The sequence below is a fragment of the Sminthopsis crassicaudata genome, chromosome 1 (assembly GCF_048593235.1).
Source record: "Sminthopsis crassicaudata isolate SCR6 chromosome 1, ASM4859323v1, whole genome shotgun sequence".
In the NCBI taxonomy this organism is placed as follows: domain Eukaryota; kingdom Metazoa; phylum Chordata; class Mammalia; order Dasyuromorphia; family Dasyuridae; genus Sminthopsis; species Sminthopsis crassicaudata.
In genome coordinates this window covers 31198279-31219517 of record NC_133617.1, presented here as the reverse complement: position 1 = coordinate 31219517, position 21239 = coordinate 31198279, and the positions used below count along the sequence as shown (strand labels likewise).

Here is a 21239-nt window from a genome sequence, read left to right as displayed (position 1 = left end):
TACTGGTGTCTTACTGAATAGTGACTTTTGGCACTATATTTGTACCTACAGCACACACATATATGAGTGCAACGCATGCCTGTGTGTACCTACTTACACAGTCTATATCTACGTTTCAGACAGAGGGGAGAGGCTCTTCTCTTGCTCCCGGAGTTTCTTTTCTCACGTGTCCAATGTATACAACAGGCACATGACGGTCCTTACACACATCCCCACGCTTTCTGCAGGCAGCGGTAAGGCGAACAGGAAAGATGAGAGGAGGCAGGGGTTCGCCGGATAGGGGGCGCGGCGGACAGAGCGCTGTACCTGGAGTCAGCGAGCACAGCCTCCACACTCCGCAGCTATGTGATGTCGGCAAATCATTTCTCTGCCTCAGTGTCCTCATCGGTAAAATGGGGAGAATATCCGGGAGGATGTCGTGAAGATGAATGAGATGACATTTGCAAAGGGTTTAGCCTAAGTAGGTGCTTCATAAACGTTTACTGACTTGGGTTTGCTTTTGGGGCCAGTTGAGAGTGAGTGATAGTGACAGACATTTAGATCGCTGGCACCTTGCACTCGTCATGGCCTCGGAACCACACCGCAGCCGGGAACGTCGGTACTGCGGGGAGCAGTTGGCCATTCACCCCCATTTTACAGATGAAGCCCAGAAAGATTGTGGTCAAGGAGCCCAAAGGGCCGATCCTGCCTCGAACACTCCGGTGGCCACGACACTTTCCTTCTCCGGGCCTGGACTCCGGTCAAATGGGAGCGGGATCTGCAGAGCCCCGAGTTCCCCACAGCGGCGGCCCTAAATCCCCTGGCATTTGGCGAGTTAACGAAAATGAAGTTTGGGAGCGCTGCACGACAGCCTGGGGAGGGGCGGGAGGAGAAATGGATAGGAGCACTAGAGGACTACAAATCCTAGGGTGCAGCGCGTCCCACAGGGATTAAGGGCTGGGTGTCAGTTTAGTGCTTCTAGACGCTAGAATCTAGACCCGAGGTGGCGAAACTGGGCCGGGAGGGGTTCGGACCCGCGCAGGGGCTGGGGCGTGGGGGAGGGAGGACCGAAAGAATGAAGCGAGAGGAGGCGGGGCCTGAACCTCAAGAGACGGCAGACAGACGAAGGGCCCGAGTCAGGGAAAGGTAAAAACCGAGAAATAGTCGTGGGGATGGAACCTGTGCCTTGACAGAAGGTGGGAAGAGCGAATGAAGAGATTTGTAATTGATGGAAGCTGAGAGAGGGTGGGGCTTGTGTTTGGCAAAGACGGGGCATAGGAGGCGGGGCTTATTCCTGGACCAGAGAGGACAAAAGAGAAAATACTGTGGGGCGGGATTTTCTTCTCGAGGGGTGGAGAGTAAAAAGAAGGATTGAAGGGAAGCATAGCGGGGGCAGGGTTTACTAAAGATCGAGAATGGAGAGGAGGCGAGCGTTATTCTTTCTTTATTAAGAATTGACTGATTGTGGAAATGGGACTTACTCGGGACAAACCGGAAAAGAGGGAAAGAGGACTAGAGTGCAAAGAAGGGGGGGAAAGGGCGGAGCTTAGTCTGAGACTCCCCGAAGGAAGGGTGGACGGGGGCGGGGCCTATTCCCTGTCAGATAATCGGAGTGGGAGTGGTGCGCAAGCACGAGGAGGGGGCGGGGCCTTGGAGGTGGCCGTTGGCAGTTGATGGTGTCGGGGGGCGGGCCCGAGTGTGGGCGGTGCTGCCAGTTTGGGGAAACACGCTTAGTGGGGAAAGATGTGGCTGTGCCCGCGGCGGCGGCGATGTTCTCGGTGTTGGCGTGCGGCTGCCTGGTGGCCCGGGCCCTGCTGGGTGGCCTCTTGCAGACCGACCCCTGGGCGGGCGGCGGCGGGGATTACGGGCTGGTGACGGCCGGCTGCGGCTTCGGCGAGGACTTCCGCCAGGGCCTGCTCAAAAAGGGCGTCGGCTATGGGAACGACGCCTGCTTCGTGGCCCGCCATCGCTCGGCCGACGTCCTGGGGTGAGTCGGGACCTAATCGGTTCGCGCCATCTCCATCTTCCGCCCCGGGCCTTCCCCTGGCACGTGCGCGCCGGGCCCGCAAGGTCATCGGGGACGCGACCCCTGGCGCCCGGCCGGAGCTTAAAGCCGCCCTGCCCACCAGCAAGGCCTCGAGACGGGAGGCCGGAGACCTTGGTCGTCTGTGGGAGACTTTGTCCATCTGTCGGGCCACAGGCGCCTCGGGCCTAGGCCGCCTGCTCTCGGACCGTGTCCGGGCTGGGGCTCATGAGATGGGGTCCTTCCCCTGCATCATCATATACCCAAAGTAAAGAGAAGAACGATAAAGGCTGGGTGGGGGTGGGGCTCCTCAGTCCAGAAACACAGGCAGGTGCGAGGTCCTCGGGACAGTCTTGTGAGGGAGGCGCGGTCACTGTCTTTCCTATCTATGGGAAAATTGAGCCCTGTAGAGAGCCAGGGACGTGGTGTTTGACATTCTTCTGCCGGGAGTCCTCACTGAATTTCTTTTGGGAAAAGCCAGGCACTGTGGGTTAGAGGTGGGCGTGGTGAGACACGAGAACTCGGGCGAAGGCCACGAGGACAGATCTGAGCCAGCTCCATGGGGCTTTGTCCTCTTTTGTCGCCCTTCCCACCTGTAACAAAGGCTGGCAAGAGTTTGTTAAGAATATCACAATATGAGAATCCTTTACCTTCTTTTGGTTTGTTTGTTTATTCAATAGTTTTCTTACTTTTAATTTTATTAATCTTTTTTCCTCAGAATTTCAGATTTGGTATTGAATTGAGAGTTTTAAATTTGTTCTTTTTCTAGTTTTTTTAGTTGCATGCATGTAAGAGTTTATCATCTGTTTCTCTATTTTATTCATGTAAGCATCTAGACTGGAAATGGTCCTCACACTTTTTACATAGGGGCCGTTCCCTGTCCCTCAGACTGGGGGAGGCCGGACTATAGTAAAAAGAAAAGCTCACACTGTCTCCGCCCCTCAGCCCATTTGCCACAACCAGCCGGCGCCATAAATGTCCTCAACCGAAGACGTAGTTTGAGAACCCCTGATAGAGATAGAAACATTTTCCTAAGAACTACTTTGACTGTGACTGCATTCCACAAGTGTGGGCATGTTGGCTCATTAGTGTCAGGTTCTTGGATGAAATTATCGATTGTTTCTATGGTTTGTTATTTCAGCCACTCATTCTTTAAAATTACATTAGTCAGTTTCCAGTTAATTTTTGGGCTACTTTTCCACAGCCTTTTATTACATGCAATTTTTATTGTAGCATGATCTGAAAAAGATGTATTTACTCTTTCTCCTTTCTGCATTTTGTTGCAAGATTTTTATGCCCCATCACATGTTCAGTTTTTGGGTAGGTTCCAAGTATTGCTGAGAAAAAGTATATTCATTTTTTGTCCCCATTCAATTTTCTCCAAAGGTTTATTTATCATCCCTAACTTTTCTAAAATTCTATTTACTTCCTTAACTTCTTTCCTGTTTATTTTGTGGTTCTATTTATCTGTTTTTTATAGAGCAAGGTTGAGATCCCCCACTAGTATCGGTTTATTGTCTATTTCTTCTTGCAACTTTCTTTTGACTTCTCGAAGAATTTGGATGCTGTGTTACCATTTACTTTCTTCCGTCTTGACCTTGTATATAATCCATGATAACCACAATAATATGGCTTGTCCACATTGCAGGATAAAATTCAATTCTATACTTCTGCCAAGTTAAAAAAAATGTACATATGTGTAGAGGGCTGGAACTCTGGAGAAACAAGGCTACTTACAACAAGGTGTTCACTCAGTGTGATTGATGAGATAATGGTTCTCTAGTTTGTATATTCTTAGTACTTAGTATGGTGATGTAATGCTTCTACAGTTGACACAAGAACGGTGTGCTGTAGTGATATAATTGTACTAAGCTATAGAAGGGCCTAGAGGACTTGAAATAAGTAGACTTGAGAAAGACTCAGGTGAAGTGCTGGATCCCAGACCCAGACCCAGAGACCCAGAAGACGGAAACAGAAACAGAGATCCTTGTGGTGGCTCTCCTGCCTTCATCACTTCTTCAAGGCCCATCCAGAGATCCTCCAGAAAGCTAGTCTGGACATTACACATATGAATTAGAAATCCTTTTTGATTTGGTGCCTTGCTTGTGCCTTCTGTTTCTCTCTTCCTCCTCCCTCTCTCCTTTACTCCCTCTCTCCCTTCTTCTCTCCCTCCCTTCATCCTTCTCGTCTCCCCTCTTAAATAGTCTCTTCTCTACTATACTCATAATTGAGATGCAACAGAAATCCATCAGCACACAGCATCAGAACATCAAAATAAATATTTTCTTCCAAAATGACTGACATAACATACTCTGTAATATCTTAAAATAATTTTTTTATCAAACTCTAAATTATATCATTTAAACTTGGTTGAATCCACTAGAAAGAACAACTTCAATAATAGTTCTGTCAGCTTTTGTGCATAATTTGGATAGTGACAGGGAACTTTTCACTGTCTCACTTATATTGGCATCGTGCTAGGTTTCAAAGAAGTTGTGACTCAGGATGGTGAATAACCTAAAAATGTAAAGTTTGGTAAGGGCAGAGGTAGTGTGCTTTAGTCAAACTGAATGGAATGGATGGGGATGTACAGGAGACAAGGAAGGGGCAGCTAAATTTGTTTCCAGGACACCTGAGTTCACGTATAAGTTTGTCATTTTGGATTTTTACCTCTGTGACTTAATCTCTATGACATGCAGAGCCTGAATTTTCTCATGTATGAAATATGGAAGTTAAACTAGCTGACTTGTAAAGTACTTTCCAGGTAAATTTACTGTAATACCGTAATGGGACAATGAGGTTGAGGAGGATAAGCAACTGCAGATGTCAGAAGCTCCAGGGCTAGCATCCGTGGCTCCTGTTAGAGAGAGAAGTACTGCCAGTGTTCCAGGAGAAGTTGGCAACCCTCCAAAGGTCTCCCCAGACATCAGGACTGTGTTGAGAAAGCGATTCAAGTCGAAAAAGTTTCAGGTAGGTGCCACCAAGAGCCAGAGCAACAAGATGGAGGGAAAGAATGTAGATCTGAGAGTCAGGTCTTGGCTGTTATCAGTCACATGCCTTGTGACTAAAGCTCAGGTTTTAGTGGCTATACAATAGAGATAATAAAACCTATTTTCCCTTATTTTGCAAGGCTATTGAAATTGGAAAATCAGATGAGAGCTGTAAATTTTTTTGAAAATTTAGAGTATGGGGCAGCTAGGTAGGATAGAACACCACCCTGAAGTCAGGAGGACCTTAGTTCAAAAGTGACCTCAGATACTTATCAGGAGGACCTTAGTTCAAAAGTGACCTCAGATACTTAACACTTCCTAGCTGTCTGACCCTGGGCAAGTCATTTAACTCCAATTGCTTCAGCATAAAAAGCAAAAAAAAAGTTCAGAGCATTCAAAGGTCATCACAAGTATCTACTAGTGTCACAATAATTATTTTTAAAAAAGAGATAATAAGAAAATAGATTATCAAATCTGGGAATAGTCTTAGTACTGGGAATGTTAGAGGAGAGAGGAGCCTTAGAACAGGGGATGTCAGGGCTGGGGTGGGGGAGGGCTTAGAACCTAAAATGTTCCAGTCTGAATGAACACCAGGAGACCGAGTATTGGAGCTGGGAGGCCCCTAGAATGAGGAAAGCTGAGACACTTAAGAGGAGAATAAGGGGCCTTAGATGTGGGCTGGGAAGTTAATACCCATTCAGTTGCTTCACCAGCAGCCATCTCTTGTCTTCTCTGAGCCTTCCTTTTCCTCCTTATGTTTGGTCCTGCCTGTGTGTAGCAGTGAGACAGGGAGCATGTCCCTGGAGCCTCTCGGAATCCCTTTTGGACACTGAATGCTCTGGGAGGCTGAAGAACCATGAAGGAGCTGTCAGGATTGATTGCTGAACAGTTATTTTTGTGACTCTGTTCACAGGGCCCTGGGCCTGCACACTGCTGGAAATAGAAATGAACCCAGTTCCCCAGATTGGGCAGATGTCATTGCCTCTGTACCTGGGAGTGGGAGCAGCCTCTTTCCTGTCACTGTCATTGTTCATGTTTTCTTCCTCCTGGGGCCCACCAAGAATCCCTTTCTGTCAGGGATGGGCCCCTCCTTCTCGTGCCTGTGACAAGCATAGAATCCCAGCATTAGCTTGGGAGGAGTAGCCCAGGCAGGGCTGTCTCCCTCACCTCAAGTCCCAGGCTCAGTGAACCGGGGCCCCTGCACCTGGCCAAGGGGGCTCACCCTTCCCCAGGGGGCTTCATTCCTCAAGCCTGACCAAATCCTGGCCTGTCTGCCCTGTCAGAGGTGACACTGAGGGGCCTTGGAGAGCAGGACTGAGGGAGACGAGGTAATTATGCAAGTGTGTAATGAGACTGGAGGTCTGCAAGCTCTTTCCATCCAGGCTCTCGCTCAGTCACTGTATCCGGCTAGTGCTGGGGTGGGCACTCTGGGGAAAGAGAAGAGGAGGAGAAAGGAGAATTGGGCTATTTGGGAAAAGACTTTGATCTGTAGGCGGAGAACCCAAGTTCAGATCCCACTCCTGATGCTTATTCACTGAATGACATTAGTGACATTACCAAATCTTCCTGAAATCAATTACTGATTTGTAAAATGAGGGGTTGAATTCAGTGGTCTGGTAAGAGAGACACACAAAGAGACAGAGAGAGAGGGAAGGAAGGAGGGAGAGAGACAAAAAAGGGGGGGGGAAGGTGGAGAGAATCAGAAAGGGAAGGAGAAAGAAAGCAGGAGACAGACACAGAAACAGGCAGAGAGAGCAATCAAGTGAGAGAGCACAGTTAGTGTTTACTATTTGACAGGCACTGTGTTATGTGTTAGGGAAACAAATAGAAGCAAAAAAGACAGTGGCTGCCCTCAAAAAGTTTTCCTTCTAATGAGGGAATAATGGGAAGTTGGAAAGGAGACAAGGAAGACTTGAGGGAGAAGAAGTAGAGGGGTTCTCTGATTGAGCTCTAAATCCCAATCGACCATCCATAACCTATTTCTATGTTGCTTTAAAGTTTTCAAAGCACTTCACAGGCATCCTGTGAGCTAGGTAGGGATCCTTATGCTCACCTTACAGATGAGGAAACTGAGGCACAAAGACGCAAAAGGTCTCAAAGCTAGCACCTGTGAAGGGCAGGATTTGAGTACAGGCCTTTTATGATCCCAAGTCCACCACACTTTGCTCTCCCCATGCTGCCTCAGTTTCCTGATCAGACCCACTCCAGAATCTTAGAGGTAGAAGAGACCCCAGCTGCCATCTAGTCCCCGCTGTGCCTCCCTAGCCCACCCAGCAGATGGCTCTCTAGCCTTAGCTTGAAGCTCTCTTGTGGGAGAGAACCCCCTGCCTCCTGAGGCATGTTTGGGTAGGACCCGCAGTTAGGGAGTTCTCTCTGCCATCCAGGCAGGAATCCTTGCACTGAGGAGAATGCTCCCTGGGGCTGCTTTCTGGGCCAAGGAGGAGAAAGAAAAAGCCAAATGCCTCTTCCAGAGGACAGTCTTGAGGTCCTTGAATCAAATCCATCATTCTGGGCCTTCTCTGTGGTTTGGCCTGGGGAGGCAAAGAAAAGGGAGTTAGGTTTGCCCTGAAGGGCGGCTCCTTCAGCCCAGCCTCAAGTGGCATTTCCCCATCTGTTGCCTTGCAGCCTCCATTCTTCTGTCCCCTGTGCCTGCTTGTAAGGTGTAGAGGCAGGGGAAGGCGGGGAACTGGAGGCAGCAAGGACAGATGACATTATAGGGATATATGGGGAAAGGGGTACAGAGAGAGGGTAGCTGGCTGACAATGTGCTGGACCTGGAGTGAGGAAGCCCTGAGTTCAAATCCAGCCTCAGACATTTTCTAGTTTTGTGAATCTGAGCACTTCCCTACTTCTGCCTCAGTTTACTCGTCTGTGAGAAGGGGAGAATAGCACCTCCCTGCAAGGGTGGTAGTGAGAAGATATTTGTCAAGTGTTTGGCACATTGCTGGCACATACAGGAAGGATAGAAATCCTTATTTCCTTCCCCCCCAGGTAGGGATAATCAAGCAGGATTGTGGGAAGACTTTCTGAGGAATGAGCAGATGTGGGCAGACAGAGAAGAGAGCCAGTGGAGAGGGAGGGATTGAAGAGCTTAGAAAGAGAAGGGATCTTGGAGGGTGATTGGGGAAAATGAGAGGGAGGAGCTCAGAGCAGATTGGGATCAGGTTGCACCAGAGGAAGCCCAGAAAGCTTTCCTGGAAGGAGGAGGACTTGGGTTTCAGTCACAGAGGCTGGAGGTGGCCCAGTCTGCCAACTCTCTCCCTGACAGTAGAAGTGCGGCTCCTTTCTCTGTAGGCCCTAGAGGGAGTGCCCAGGTGGTATCAGCCAGACATTATGCCAACTCAGGAGCTCTCCTGCCCCAACCTCTTGTTTTGTGACTTAGGCTTTTTAAAATAAAAAAATCTAAAATGATTTAATTCAGTGCCCATTAAATAGATAAAGCCCAAATGACCCACGCTGTAAACTGAGATTATTTGAAAATCCCCTATAAAAGGAGGGTTATTCACATAAAATAACTTCTAGAAAATTTTGTTTATATCTCTGTTCTCTTCTGATTTCTTTTTCTCCTGTGTAATTCTCTTCCCCCACTTTGGACTGAGTTTTGCTTTTCATCTTTTTGTCTCCAGTAAGCCCTGAAATGTTTGTTGATTGACTGTCAATTAAAAAACAGATTAGTGGGTTCTGATTCTACTTTCTATTTTCTGTCATTTCCTTTTGTTCTAAAAAACATTTTGTTGGGAGGAACTGTGATTTCCTTGGCTTAGTGAAATTCCCAGGTGAGAAAGCTCTCTTCACTAATGCAGCAATGTACCTGCAATTTAGACTTATTTACCTGGGATAGTAAGTGAGTCAACTGATTTATAGTCTTTCTGTTTTCCTCTGTATTCTTCCAATATTTCATTTTACAACCTGTATTTCATTATCATAATACATATAATTTATTTATTTACATGGTATGTATTTTATTTGTGTTATATTTCTTAAATAATATGAAATTAATAATTAATTGATTTCAGCTACACGGTAACCTAATGCTATGACATAGGTTCTATAAGTTTAATAAATCCCTTTTTTCAGAGCAGGAAACTGATACTCTCGAAGTTTGTGACTTGCCCATAGTTGCTATTGAAGATGGGCTTAGAAGCCCAATGGCCTCTGTTAACCAAAAAAAAAAAAAAATCACCAGTCCATGCATTGCATAGCAACTGGATTTATTGCAAGAGAAATGAAGACGCATGTAGAGCTCATTTGCAGATGCAAGGAATTCCTAATCTAAATAGAAGAATATTTGCATGTTTATGAAATTGCAACAAAGGGGGAGGAATGGCATGAAAGACCTCGCAAATGGGAATGGCATAAAAGGAGGAAAAGATAAGATTATTCTTCCTGAAGGGGAGAAGGAAGGTAAAAGAAATGGAGTGAGAGTGTGAGAAAATAGGACCCCCAAGCAAAAGCCACCTTCTGTCTTTCCCCTTGGAAACTACTAGAATATGAAGATAGACTGCTTTGCTTGTCTATAGGAGTCCCAGCTTCAGTTTCTCAGTCTGGTGCAGACTGACCGGCACCTGTCCCAAGGACACACAGGGATCTAGGTTGAGGTGCAAATAACAAACAATATAAGCCTAACATGGGACTTCATCCTTAACAGGTTCAGGTCCTCTTGTATACTCCTTGTCCAGTGAGTCTGGAAAATGGTGAATTCAGGAGGTTCCTGAAAACTTCTAATTCTTAAAAGATCACAAAGCAGCTATAAATAACTGGATAAGTCTGTTTTTTCTTCTTTTTTATGATACCTTTACGATATAATCCTAGGAGCAGGTTTATTGATCAATTTAGTAAATCTGATGTGTTGTTTTTTTTCTTCTAAACCAAGTTTGTACCAGTTCATGTTTCCCATCAGTGGTATATTGTGCCTGTTTCCCCACAGTCCTGACAACATTGAATTTTATTCTTTGTTTAACTGGTTTGTCCATGTGATATTTGTGAGTGTGCCTCAAAGTTGCTTTAACTCACATTCTCTCACCGTGGAAGAGTTTGAGCCTTTTTTCAGGTATTTAGGAACAATTTGTGGGGGTTTTCCTTTTTAGAATACCCTGGTAATATCTTTTTTAAGGGCAGGTAGGTGGCAGAGTAGATATATCTGGCCTGATATATGAAGACCTGAATTAAAATCTGGTCTCAGATACTTCCTAGTGACCTTGGGTAAGTCACTTCACTCTGTTTACGTCAGTTTCCTCATCTGTAAAATGAACTGGAGCAGGAAATGGCAAACTACTTCAGTAAATTGGCCAAGAAATAGGTTCCTGAAGAGTTGGAAACAAATGAACAACCAATCTTTTAATCCTAAGATCTTATATATGGAAGAAAGCATTATCACTTGACATTTTCAGTGTAAAGAGTTTAAAACAATTTTCCTCCTCTTCTTTCCATAGATTGTCATCATTTGCCTGGTTATTGTGGATGCCTTATTGGTGGCCTTTCACTTGATGTTTGATTTGAAAGTCATCCATCTTGACAGCCATCTTTTCAAGGTAGAGCACAATCAGTTTATTTGTCTTTCCATAGCTCTAGCCCCCTCTCTATTATCTCACTTTGTGTCTCACCTCCAATAGTATGGCCCCTAGGCTTTCCAATGCATTTTGGTGCTTGGCTAGGGCTTTCTTATAAAGGGCAAGCCTTGGAAGACCCAAGTTCAAGTCCCATTTTTGATGCTTATTAGCTGTGTGACAGTGGAAAATCACCTAAGGTGCCTCAATATCAGTTTCCTCATCTGTACTGAAATTGGACTGGATGGGGTGTGAGGCCCTTTTAGTTGTAAGGGTGTAACTCAACTTCTCAATGCGCCCAGGCAACTATCTAGTGCTGTGGAGTGAGGGGCTTGGGTAGAGGGGTTTCTGACTCAGGACTTGTCCCATACTGATGATGTCCCATTATCCTGCTTCTCCTACCCCCACTCCATACAGCTCATCACCTGGATAAATCCTAAGGCTCCATTGTGAAGTCTGATTCAGGAGAGGAAGGTTGGGGGGAGAAACATGCCTACCTTGCCAGACCAGATTAAGGAATTTCAGAGTTCGTGGACATGGAAGTGAAAGATTTGGGCATGATGGCAAGACAAAGGAGTGAGCCTCTCTCTGAGTAGCTGAGGAGGAGTGGAGGAGGTGCTCATGGGAACTGAGTAAATTCAGGAATGAGGAAGATAGGTCTTTAGTCATGAGCACTTACCCTTTCCTGTGATGGTAGGAGATTGGAAAGAGAAAAAAAAATTTGAGCCAGGTTCTTGAATGCCTTGAGCTGGAGTGGGGAGAGGGTGTCTATAGCTAACAATCGCCAGGATTTTCTATTGAGTGATAAATTTGGCTAGCATGAATCTCAAGGTCAGGTTCAAAGGAGAATTTGAAAGTAGTAAAAGGAGTATTCTGACTTCCCCAACACAAACAGGTTGTGGGAGAGGAGAGGATATAAAGAAAATGTATCCAGTAATAGAAAGTGCCTGCCTCAGTTTCCTCATCTGTAAAATGAGGAAAAGAACAGCACCCACCTTTCAGAGTAAACTCACAGGATAAACTGAGATCTTTTTATATTGCAAGCTATTAGCAATCATGGATTGGCGGGTCAGCCAATTTCTTTAATTCAACAATTTTTTTTTAATTATAGCTTTTTATTCACAAGATATATGCATGGGTAATTTTTTGGCCTCGACAATTGCCAAACCTTTTGTTCCAACTTTTCCCCTCCTTTCCCCCAGCCCTTCCCCCAGATGGCAAGTAGACCAATACATGTTAAATATATTAAAGTATAAATTAAATACAATATATGTATACATGTCCATACAGTTATTTTTCTGTACAAAGAGAATTGGACTTTGAAATAGTGTACAATTAGCCTGTGAAGGAAATCCAAAAATGCAGGCAGACAAAATTAGAGGGATTGGGAATTCTATGTAGCAGTTCATAGTCATCTCCCAGAGTTCTTTCATTGGGTGTAGCTGGTTCAGTTCATTACTACTCTATTGGAACTGATTTGGTTCATCTCAATGTTGAAGAAGGCCTTGTCCATCAGAATTGATCATCATATACTATTGTTGTCAACAAAGATTTTTAAAGCATCTACTGTGTATGTAACAAATGTAGTAGAGATAGAAGAACCATCCTCAAATTCAGGAAGAATGAGTTCAAGTCCCACTCTTGACACGTCCTGGCTGTGTGACCATGGCCAAGTCCATTAACTTCTCAATTCCTGGGATATTTTCCAAGTTTTTAATTTACAAAAAAAGATGCCAGCCTGCATTGGTAAGGGGAATTTCTCCATCTGAGAGTTCCTTGTAAGAGTGATATCACAAGTCCAGATTTGCTCCCTTTCTTCTATGTGCAGGGACTGGGGACAAAAGGCAGAAATAAAACAATCACTGACCTCAAGCAGCTCCTTCTCTGTTCTTTATTCACGTTCTCCTCATTTCTCAGAGAGTGCCTGCCCTCAGTGGATCATGAAACTAGAGCCAGAAGAAACCCATCCAATAAACCCAGCATTTCTAGGAAGGGTCTGTCTGCTGTGTGCCTGCGGAACACAGAGAGGCAAATGTGGTTCCTGCTTTCCAAGGTCCAGTGGGGGGAACTCATTTGCGTGCATCTTTACAACTCATCTAGTCCAACCCATTTTACAGATTAGGAGGTGGAAGTTCAGGCAGGGGACAGTGCTTTGCTCAAGATCACACAACTCACAAGCATCAGAGGCTGGATTTAAATCGAGGCTCTCTGATGATTACCGAACCACCACTATCCCTTCTATGTCTATTACTGTTACTACTCCTACTCCTGTTATTGTTGCTACCATGGCTACTGTTACTGCTCAAGTTACAAGCACTCCAGTTACAATGACTGTTTTGGGACTGTATCACTACTGCTGCTATTACTGTTTCTATGTTACTAGTACCACCACCACCACCACCATCACTACTACTATTATTATTATTACTATCATCAGTACTATTATACTACCACTACTAATATTATAATTACTATTACTACTACTATTATTATTACTATCATCAATACTATTAGTACTATTATTATACTATTGCTGCTAATGCTATAACTACTATTACTACTACTATTACTGACATAAGTACTATTAGTACTACTATTATACTACTACTGAAATTATAACTACTATTATTACTACTATCATCAATAGTATTAGTATTACTATTATACTACCATTACTAATATTATAGCTAATATCACTATGAGTACTACTACTATTACTACCATGTCCACTGGTATTATTGCTACTACTACTACTACTACTAATACAGTTCCATACTGACCATTTTATTTACTACTATTACTACTACTACTATTACTACTATTTTTATTACTATCATCAGTACTATGTACTATTATTATACTATCACTACTAATATTATAGTTATTATCACTATGAGTACTATTAATACTATTACCATCTCCACTGGTATTATTGCTACTGCTACTACTACTAATACAATTCCATACTGTTTTGAATAGAAAGGAACATTTTATTTACAGTGGGCAACACAACCAGCATGGGCAGAAGCCCAAGAATTAATAGCCTTGCAGGCTAAAACTGAGAATTCTGAACTTGTCATCTAAGTAGCTAAGAAGTTGCTGATTGAGAGATTAATATAGGCAAAGTTGGAGGAGGGTCTTTCCTAGAGGAAGTAGCTATTGCACCAAGTCTTAAGGGAGGTGATAAATGTTGAAAGAAGGTGGGACTTGCCCTTAGAGGAAGCCTTAAAATAACGTTGGGCATTCCTTTGAACCTTGAAGTGAGAATCTCTCTGGAGATGCACAGAACATAAGAGTTTTATCAACAGAAAGAAGCAGATAAAGAACTTTCCCAATGGTCATGCAGGTTGTTGAGTAGAGTCCTTGTAGTTAAGGAGCATTAACAGAAAATCCATCATTAATTAAGGGCTGGATCATGTTTTAGAACAAGAGGAGAATCGTCCCTAGTGTTCCTCCTCTCATGCCTGAGAGTAGGTGGACTCTGACCTAAGGCTTTTGAAAACAGATCTGTCTGCTGAGACCAGCCTAACTGACTTCTTTTAAAAAATTCTTTAATATCTTTTTTACAGTACCTTTATTTCCAAACATATCACTTCTCAGTCAGCTAACTATCACTTTCAAGAAAAATTTTAAAAGAAAAGGGGTGAGGTGCAGCTAGGTGGCAAAGTGAGTAGAGCACCAGCCCTTAAGTCAGGAAGACCTGAGTTCAAATTTGGTCTCAGACACCTAACACTTCCTGGCTGTGTAACCCTGGGAAAGTCACTTAACCTTAATTACCTCAGCAAAAAGAAAAAAAGAAAAAGGTGGAAACCAGTTCAACAAAACTAACCAATACGTGAATCATATATGATAGTTCATGCACCCCCATCAAATAAAATAGTTTATGTATCACACTCATAATCTCCCATCTCTGCAAAGAAGAGAGATCAGTTTTTTTCTCCTCTCCAGGGACTAAGCTTGATCATTATAATTAAAGGGGGATCAATCTCGAAGTTGTTAATTTTTTCAATTTTCCATATTTTTTGGCCTTTCTTTACACCACTCATGTTCAGCACAGTGTCTGGCACATAGTAGTGTTTAATTAATGTTTGTTGACAGATTCCAATGTTTTAGTCATTGTTTGTGCTGCTTTCCTGGTTCTGTTTCTTTAAATTCTTCATGTTCATCATTTTTTTAGGCATGGTAAGATCCCGTTACATTTATATAGGGAAATTTGGTTGACCATTCCCCCAACAATGAGTATCTCAGTCTAGCTAGTTTCAGAGAGGCTTATCACCAGTCGGACCACAGGATGATGAAATTTTCCACACAGCAACTTAAAGGCCATGTGCTAAATTATTTTGAATAATAATAGTTAATAACAGTAACACTTATTTGACAGTTTAAAGTTGACCAATCATATGAATATTATGGAATATTATTGTTCTGTAAGAAATGACCAACAAGATGATTTCAGAAAGGCCTGGAGAGACTTACATGAACTGATGCTGAGTGAAATGAGCAGGACTAGGAGATCATTATACACTTCAACAACAGTACTATATGCGGATGTATTCTGATGGATGTGGCCATTTTCAACAATGAGATGAACTAAATCGGTTCCAATAGAGCAGTAATGAACTGAACCAGATACACCCAGCAAAAGGACTCTGGGAGATGACTATGAACCACTACATGGAATTCCCAATCCCTCTGTTTTTGTCCACCTGCATTTTGGATTTCCTTCACAGGCTAATTGTACACTGTTTCAAAGTCTTAATTCTTTTTGTACAGCAAAACAACTGTTTGGACATGTATACATATATTGTATTTAATTTATACTTTTAACATATTTAACATGTATTGGTCAACCTGCCATCGGGGGGGGGGGGGGAGAAGAAAGGGAAAAATTAGAACAAAAGGTTTGGCAATTGTCAATGTTGTAAAATTACCCATGCATATATTTGGTAAATAAAAACTATTTTAAAAAAAAAGTTGATCAATCATATTACATATGGCATCTTATTGAATTGTCATAACTCTGTAAGGTAGTTAGTCAATCAAGATTTGCTAAATGGCTACTCTGTGCGGGCACTGTGCTAAATTCTAGGGATTAAAAATAAAAAGCAAAAAAAATGCCTCCCCTTCAGGAGCCTACAATTAATTTAATGGGAAATGATGACTAGCAAACAGGTATGCAAAAACAAGTACTGTACTTGATAAATGGGAAATCATGAAAAGAAGGAAGACACTGGAATTAAAAGTTAGAAACGACTTGGGACTTGAAGCGGTCATAGGAGATGAGGAGGGAGACCAGTGATGATGATGATGTGACGCTTAGAGTATGTGGAATTTAACTATTGGCTCCCTGCCTTTCTTCTAGGTGTTCCACTATCTCAGCATTGCCATCCCAGTCTTCTTCCTAGTGGAAATTGTATTAAAATTATATGCCTTCCGAATGGAATTCTTCTATCGTAAGCTTGAGATTCTGGATGCTGCTATTGTGATTATCTCCTTCGTCATGGACTTTTCCCTTCTGTTGCAAAAGCATAAGTTAGAAGGCTTCAGCTTCTTGATCCTTCTCCGACTTTGGCGGGTGGCCAGCATTATCAGTGGTAAGTCCCAGTAGTGGCAGGTCCTCTATGAATTGTTGATTGAGTAAGCTGTCTGAAAACTGGACAGAGGTGGTACTTTAGGCTACACCTTGCTTGGTGGTAGGAGGACAAAGACTAAACAACAAGAAGTGTTTACCTGCAAGAAGCTAGTCTTTCTTTAAAAAAAAAATCAATTTATTGATGCTTTTTATTCTTACAATACAATCATTTTAAGTTTGATAGTGTAATATTTAGAATGTTAAATGTGGAGTTAGAAAAATTTGAGTTCAAATGCTATCTTACATGTTAACTCTGTGAACTTGGGCAAGTCACTGATTTTTGCCTCCCTGAGTTTGTAAAGTGGAGGTAGTATTAGCATCTACTTCCCTGAGTTGTTGTGAGGATAAAGAGTGATAATATTTGTAAAGTATTTTGCAAATCTTAATGCAAAATATTATTTTTAATGGCCAGTAATTATTTTTATCATCATTATTATTTATTTTATGGATAAATATTCTTATATATGTACAAGCTATAAATGAAATCACCACCCCCTTATGACACTGAGATGAACCAAATCGGTTCCAATAGAGCAGTAATGAACTGAACCAGATACACCCAGCAAAAGGACTCTTTTATTTATTTATTTATTTGTTTGTTTGTTTGTTTATTTATTTATTTATTTATATACCATTTATTATGCGTGTTCTTTCCCTAGGCTTCCTTATTTCATTGTTGAGAAGATATATTTCATTTTTTATTTTCCAGAACCAAGATCGTTTATTATTATTAATCACAATTCTACTTCCTTTTGCATTCTTTACATTACCCTCTTTTAGTCATAGTATCTGTTCAGCTTATTTCACTCTGCATCAGTTCACTAAAGTCTTCTGGGGCTTCTCTGAACTCCTCAGGGTAGGGATAAAGTATGTGTTCATTCTCCCTCCTCCTCCCCTCCAGTATTTCTTCCATTGTGGTCTCTTCTGTTCCCAAGGAATTGAGCATCCAAATGAGGTGGCAAGCTTGAGTGCACTTTGGTAAGAAATATGACTTCCCTTTATACTTAGAAGACAGGAAGTTCTAATGATTACTTCTAAAGCTAATGTTTTTGTACTTTGGTGTTTACACGATCTCATTAATGTAGCACTCATTCTCCTGGTGCAGATTGTAGTCCTTCCATGCCTTCTGGGTAATCCTTATTGATGTCATTCCACCAAACTGGTCTATTTACTTTTCCCTGGCATACATGTCATGCAACATTTCTGTGCTTTTACAAAGACTGTCCTATAGTTCTAGAAATCATTCTCCCACCTCTTAAAACTCTTAGAATTCAAAGTTTCCTTCAAGGTTCAAGTTAAATGCCACCTCTCCAGGGAGGCTTTCCTATAGACCCTACTTATCACTCCTTTCTCCCTCAGTCAGCCAATCAAGCAGCATTTACTGAGCACCAGATATGTGAAAGGAACGCTGCTAAGTGCTGAGGATACAAAAAGATGAGAGGAATAATGGCTAACCTCAGGGAGCTTACATTTTATAGGGAGACATAACGTGAACACATTTAAACAAATAAAAATTAGATACAAGCAAGATATATAGAGAAATCAACCTCTTCAAACTATCTTGTTTTATCTATTTAAATGTTCTCTTCTCTCCATCCCACTCTCCATCTCCCAAGCAGAATATATGCTCTTTGAAGATAGGGATTGTTTTTTGGTTTTGTTTTTTAATCTCCAACACTTATCACATAGTAGGCATTTAATACCAATTGCCTTGATTTGAATTAATGAAAAATTTTCTTTGTATTTTTCAATATAACAACGATGATTACATTTATATAATACCTTAAGATATGGAAACCCTTTTCACATATTATCTCATTTTATCCTCACAACAATCAGATGGGTTGTTACTATTCCTGTTTAACAGATAAAGAAACTGAGACAGGGAGAAATTAAGTAACCAAGGTGACCCAGCTAGCAGATGTCTTGAGGTCACATTTGACTTAGATCTTCCTGACTCCAGGCGAAAAATGTAGTACTTTAGTGAGCTGTTATCACTCCTTCTGGTTATATGACTGACTAGTTTAATGATTACTCTTTTTATTCATATGGGTCCTTGAGTATGTCTTTCACATCACTTCTTGCACATGAATCTTTTCTGGTGACATACTGCAGCCTGTGCATACCCATGGTTTATTTGTCCATCTTTTCCAGGATTTTATCCATAATTTTTATACTTCAGAGAATATGGTCTTTCAGGATTCCTAAAGCATCACTTGAATATTGGTGTTAAATATGTAATTGCCTAGGTAAATGAGAACAGATACTTAGCATTTTCTCTTCTACCTGATCTAATAGCTTACTCTTTGACCTGGTCAGGTTTTACCTCTTTCAGGATTCCATTGGACAAGGAGGGTTTTTTCTGGAAGAATTCCTTTTCTCTATTGGTTTGATGAATTCATGGTTTAGCTAAAGCACTTTTATTATTTGTGTCCACAAGGGAAAAACTAGACCTTGGACACCTGCCAAAGTGTCACAGCCATGTTCTCTGACCATGTGGAATATGGTTTCCCTATTTATGTTCTTACACTGGGCTAGGAAGACACTTTATAGTGGGGATGGTACAGAGTGAAAACAGGAATGGGAGGGTAGTAGTCCAATACTGGGAGAAGGAAATATAGAGGAGATTGAACCAAGCATGGTTATTGGAATATTCTCAGAACACATCAGAGGTGCTTTCCATCATTCGGTCTTGAAAAGCACACTTTCCCACAGACACACATTTCCCCAAAGTTTCTTCATATTGATGATGCCTCCTACACTCATGGGCTTTGCAGTGATACTGTGCTTTTTGGGAGAAAGACAAATAAGAGGGGCTACAGCCTTAATTCCACTCTTTGTAGCTCTCACCCCTTGCTCTGGGTTCTACCCGTGAGGGCCAAGCAGAACAGGCCAATTCAAATTTCTTTTTGAAGCCAACAGTCCTTCAACTGCTAGAAGATTATTTCTGTCTTTCTGTCTCTTTACATCATCTTTTCTGCAGGCTAAAGAGCTACAGTTCCCCCATCTAGCATGATCAGAAGCCTCTGCTTTCCTCCCCCTGCTCCCGCCTTTGTTAGCCATCCCTCATAGTCTGGTGTCCTCTGAAGATTCTATGGGCATGCCATCCAACAGCAAATTCCCAGGAACTGTTAAAAACCTGGAGCAGCACAGGGCCAAGCATGGATCCCTGGGGAGTTGCCCTAGAAACCACCTTCCAAGTGCAGGTCAAACTTTCATCATCTGCTGCCTATTCAGAAATCCATGCCTGCTAGGTTTGTCGGGCATGACCTGCTCTTGACAAAGTTGGCCTTTTGTATTCTGTCTTCCACAGCAATCTCTTCAATAATGAATCCTGAACCAATGTCAGCAAGGTCAAAATCAAGCTTATTGGACTATAGATTTCAGAATTCTTTTCCATCCCCCCTTTTTTTTCTTTCTGAAAATAGGGACATTTACCCTTCCTTGGTCTTAAAAATACCTCTAGATGTCTTTTCTGATTTTTTACAATCACTGTCAAGGGGTTCCAAAATCACACCTGCCTTTCCTTTGACTCTCCTATGATGTAGTTCATCTGGGCTTGATCAGTTGAACACATCAGGGTACCAAGTGATCCTAAATATCTTTCTGATTGCCCTTGTTGGTCACTAGGTGGCAGAGCAAACAGTGCTCGGTCTGGAATTAGACTCATTTTCTGGAGTTCAAATCCAATCTCAGCCATTTACTAACTGCAACCCTGGCAAGTTGCTTCCCCCTTTTTGCTTCAGCTTCCTTATATGTAAAATGAGCTGGAGAAGGAAATGGCCAATCACTCCAGTATCTTTGTGAAGATGTGAAGACCCAAATGGGGTCACCAAGTGTTGGGCATGACTGAAATGGCTGGATAGCTACAACAAATGACTGGGTCAGAAGGAGCCCCCAAAAGTTTGGGATTGCAGACCGGTGTTTTGAGGTGTCTCAAAAGAATTTGCAAGCTTGAACCCATCTCCAAGTTAAGAGGCAAAGTTTTTTGTAATTATAATGCTAATTGAAGTGGGCTAAATTCCAAAAGTATTTAGTAAAGAATGAGGAGAAAGAAAGTAAATTTATAGGACAAAATTAGATCTTTGTGTTACTTCTTTGTTAATTTTATGGTTTACTGGTAGGTTTGAGAGGTGGTCTATTCACTATTGTTTCAGGAAGTTGATTATCACAAATTAGCTGATTATCAGTCAGTCAGAAATGTTTGGAGGACTATCCTAAGGCCAGAAGACTTTAGAATCATTGATAGACAGATTGTTAGAATACTTAGGATTGCTGCTACATTTCTCTTAGAAGTTGTACCCTCTTCATTCCCCTCTCAAGCAGTTTGAAACTCCAAATTAATTTGGGACAAAAGGATGAAAGTCTATGGAAAATTCTCTTTGCCCTACACCAAGCTACTCTCAAATCCCTTGTGAAACCTATTTCCACTGGTCACAAGCTAGGAGAAACAAAACAAGTCTGCAGGCCTGCCCAGTTTGTGCCTAAGTAAATACTGAAAGGGCTTTTAAACATTCCTGAAGCCCCTCAGGAGGAGGAATACATACTTAGTGGAGAACTGGCAGCTTTTACACATCTGCCCCCTCACTTTACTAATTGGGTAAAAGCCTTCCATTGTAAGTCTGAAAAGGCTCAGAGTTTTAGCTAAAGGAGATCATATCCACTTAAGATTTATTATCCTTTCATGTCATCCTCTCTTCCCAATGCTTAATGCCTTTTAAACATTAAAGCACTCCTTTTACTGTGTATAATGCCAATATTCCACCCATTGCCCCTACTCTTTTGAGCAAAAAAAAGCAGGGATTTGGAGAAAATGTTTGATATTTATCCTAGGAAAAGTTGTCTGGAGGTAAAACATTTATGATAGCCTCATCTACCCTGACAAGTCTTTCTTTGATTGGGGTTCCTGATTACTGTCTCTAGTAACCCCTATACCAACTCCACTTTTAATTTTTTTTTGGCTCATATTTAGCCCCTGTATTTCTATTCTACTTGTGAGAATTGTTTCTTCCAGACTCTAAGCCATGAAATTCTAATTACTTGGTCAACCTGAATATCACTCAATATATG

The 21239-nt window shown here is 42.3% G+C and overlaps 1 protein-coding gene and 1 long non-coding RNA gene across 2 annotated transcripts in view; one reads left to right on the top strand and one right to left on the bottom strand.

The window, feature by feature from the left end:
- The first annotated feature begins 1666 nt into the window (after positions 1–1666).
- The window catches only part of LOC141559817 (voltage-gated hydrogen channel 1-like), a 29117-nt gene continuing 9544 nt past the window's right edge, over positions 1667–21239 (top strand). The window contains exons 1-3 of the mRNA XM_074297494.1: positions 1667–1966; positions 10424–10522; positions 15900–16131. Of these exons, the coding sequence (XP_074153595.1) occupies positions 10478–10522; positions 15900–16131 (277 nt within the window). The 5' untranslated portion in view covers positions 1667–1966; positions 10424–10477. The remainder of the gene's footprint in view (positions 1967–10423; positions 10523–15899; positions 16132–21239) is intronic.
- Positions 4321–21239, bottom strand: part of LOC141559831 (uncharacterized) — a 33285-nt gene continuing 16366 nt past the window's right edge. The window contains exons 2-3 of the long non-coding RNA XR_012487580.1: positions 5292–7523; positions 4321–5252 (exon numbers count right to left, since the gene is read on the bottom strand). This is a non-coding gene — a long non-coding RNA (uncharacterized LOC141559831). The remainder of the gene's footprint in view (positions 5253–5291; positions 7524–21239) is intronic.